We start from the raw sequence: 3,315 nt of genomic DNA, 5'->3' as shown, positions 1-3,315 counted from the left end.
TAAACTGTTAATCCGATCCGCTCAACATGATATTTATACTGGAATATGTTTGAGGATGAAATTTTATAATTGTTTTACCATTTTTTAAGTACAAAATCATTGTTTTTGGACCATTAAAAAACAGTGATTTTCTACCCATCTTAAAAAATAGTAAAAAAATTTAAAAAAATATAAAATTTCATCTCCAACCATATTTTAATATGGATATCATGTTGAACGGTTCGGACTGACAATTTGAAGTTTGAAAATAAAGATATAAAATATGAGGTATAATAAAGTATGAAAGGCATGAGGCATTGAAACCCTCCTCATATATCCTCTATATGAGGAGGGATCAAGTTACAACAATTTTTGAGTTACAACAAGTTACAACAACTGTTTTCTACATTTTCAAAGTCCAAATTGTCGATCCAAACCATTAGATGTGATCTCCACAATAAAATGTGCTTGGAGACCAAATTTTACATTTTTTGAAATTTTTTTTACTATTTATTAAGATGGGTACAAAATTCAATGGTCTAAATTTTACTAGTTTTTGTACCCATCTTAATAAATAGGTAAAAAATTCCAAAAAATGTAAAATTTGGTCTCCAAGCATATTTTATTGTAGAGATCACATCTAATAACTTGATCCCCCCCTCTCTCTCTCTCTCTCTCTCTCTATATATATATATATATATATGTGGGTATAATACGAATATAAATAATTTATAGGTTCTTACAAAGAAAAATATATCTGAATTTCATATCCTAATTGTTAAACTAGTAGTGTATATCTTAAATTGATTTCATTTTATTTTATTTTTGAAGTGAAATACTCTCATATATCATATTTTATATACTTGTTATTCATTATAATTTATAAATGCCAATATAATGTATGTAGATTTGTTATCAATTTTGTTACTTTCAGTTAAGTTATACTTTGCTATTATAGAATATTCACTTGTTTGTTTTTTGAGTAAAGTTTGAAGGTCAAGCCACTTAATTATTTAATATACATTAGAAGCTTTTTATTTGGATTTTTCACACAAATTACATTGCCTCTATCACCTTTGTCACTAGATCAAAATATGTTTACTTGTTTGTTATATTTGTATGTGTTGAAATTATCTGTTAATTATTCGTTTTAAATTTATATCAGAATACTTATTCATTATAATTATATACTACCTATATTAATTCAGCATTTTTAAATTTCTTTTTTGAAATATATTGACAAACCTTGTGTTTGACAATCAAAGTAAAAAAAAAAATTAAAACTACATAGATGATAAATCACTTAGTATGTTTAATAGCAGTAAAATATATGCATACAAAATAGTATTGACTGAAAGAATCAAATTCTCCTGGTATATTCCCTGCATTTTAAATCAGCATAAAACACTTCAATCATTAATCTTTATTTGTATAAAGAATTAGCTTTTGATTTAGTGACTAAAATTATGCTTCAGACGGAAGGACGCCGAGGAAAGAAAAGAGAGAATCACTGTGCGGGGGGTGAGTCTCACCCCATACTGTTTCTGCCCGACGGTTTCACTTGCTTCAGAAGAGAAAAACTGGAGAGGGGACGGAGATAGACGAGCACCGTTTAGAGGGAAGAAATCTTAGCGTTGTATTGATTTTTGACCATAATCGTTACTCTCAAATTACGGTGTAAAATCACTGTGCGGAAGTGAGCTTCATCTTTGATCTCTCCTCTCCCTGCCATTTAATGAGGGATTCCCCCCTTTCGTTCTGGAGCATAACCTAAAACAATTAATTTCTTTACTGAAAACAAAAATATGTACTTGTATAAAACAAACAAATGAATGAGCTGTTCATCTGTAGTTAATGTGTCAATGAGATATTGAAAATGATTTATTATTGTATAAGCAAATATTTAATTAGGCCCTCGAGTTGCAGAGTTATATTTTTCTCTTTCCAATCGTTGAAACAATAAAGGGGCCGTGACGCAAAAGTCTTTCAGCTAACCTTCACCCCTGTTACAAATAGCCTCAGTCATTCCATCCCTAGCTATAAATACAGCACACAGAAGCCATTCCCAAATTCATCAAAAGTTGAAAACCAATTCAACTCTACACCCAAAAAAAGCAACAATTAAGAGTTTAAGACCTCACTCATGGCTTTCACAACCAACCATGACAACCCACTTGCATTAATCCGAGAACATCTCCTTGGAGAATCCTCCATCAACCTCCCAAAAGTATACGTCAAACCCGACCCGACTGAACCGGCTGTCAACATAATAGAATTCGGCTGTGAATTATCCCTTGAGCACACAAACCGCTCTACTGTTGTTCCGCTTCCACCGGTAAAGAAATTCGAGGGGTGCTCACCTGCACAGAGTCCGAACCCGACTGACAAGGAAAAGTACCGTGGTGTCAGGAAGAGACCGTGGGGGAAATACGCGGCTGAGATACGTGACCCGAAGAAGCGTGGGTCCCGTGTTTGGCTCGGGACATATGACACAGCAATTGAGGCAGCTAAGGCATATGACTGTGCTGCTTTTCGCATGCGTGGACGCAAAGCAATTTTGAATTTTCCTAATGAGATAGGGAGCAACGGTATAATTGAAAATGTGGCACGCGAAAATCTTTGCCATACCGATGAGGTAAAAACCGAGAGTTCAGACTCTGCGGGTTTCATTGAAACTTCAATGTTTGCTCCATCCGGTGCATCGAGCTGTGGTGAATTTACAGAAAAGAATATGGTTTGTAGTAAGAAGAGGGAGAGAGAGATTGACGAAGAACCAGCGACAGAGGTAAAGAAGGAGAGGTTGATTGAGACGGATGCAGATATAGCGTTTGATCTGCCGATGATCGACAGTTGTGATTGGGAAGGATTTATGCAATTGCTGTCGCCTATTTCTTCACATTCACCTCTGGGGCTTATTGTCAATTAAGATAAAAGCAATAGTATAACCAATGAGTTCTTGGAGCTTCTCTGTAAATGGTTGCTTTCATTGTGAAGACTTTTAGATTTTGCTTTATCTATTTTGTTCTTTCATTAGAAATTAAGTGCTCTAGAGCAAATTATATTTTGGTTACTTTGAAAAACTAGCTGAGTAAATCAAGGGTTTGGCAAAACTTCTATTATAGTTTGTTACTATATATAGGCTACTCGAAGTTTTGTTAAGTTTACTGCATACAAATTTCAATTTAGAAAGAACAAACAAAAAATTCTCATCAATGTTTTGTACACCAGGAATCTTTTATCCAGATTTCAAACTTACTATTTCTCATATGAAGAATATTATCTTTTGTCATTATATTAAAGACCAGTTCTCTGCTCATTAAAGTTAATCTTTTGATT

General features: G+C 33.5%; 1 protein-coding gene across 1 annotated transcript; it reads left to right on the top strand.

Moving 5' to 3' along the window:
• The first annotated feature begins 1,996 nt into the window (after positions 1-1,996).
• LOC144558409 (ethylene-responsive transcription factor 5-like) lies at positions 1,997-3,113 on the top strand. Its single transcript, XM_078307260.1, has one exon. It carries the CDS (start codon positions 2,123-2,125, stop codon positions 2,903-2,905), a length of 783 nt encoding a protein of 260 aa, XP_078163386.1. The 5' UTR covers positions 1,997-2,122; the 3' UTR covers positions 2,906-3,113.
• The last annotated feature ends 202 nt before the right edge of the window (positions 3,114-3,315 follow it).

Source organism: Carex rostrata, chromosome 8, assembly GCF_964058835.1.
Source record: "Carex rostrata chromosome 8, lpCarRost1.2, whole genome shotgun sequence".
Lineage (NCBI taxonomy): Eukaryota > Viridiplantae > Streptophyta > Magnoliopsida > Poales > Cyperaceae > Carex > Carex rostrata.
Note: the sequence above shows the minus strand (reverse complement) of the source record. Positions and strands in the feature narration are given on the sequence as shown.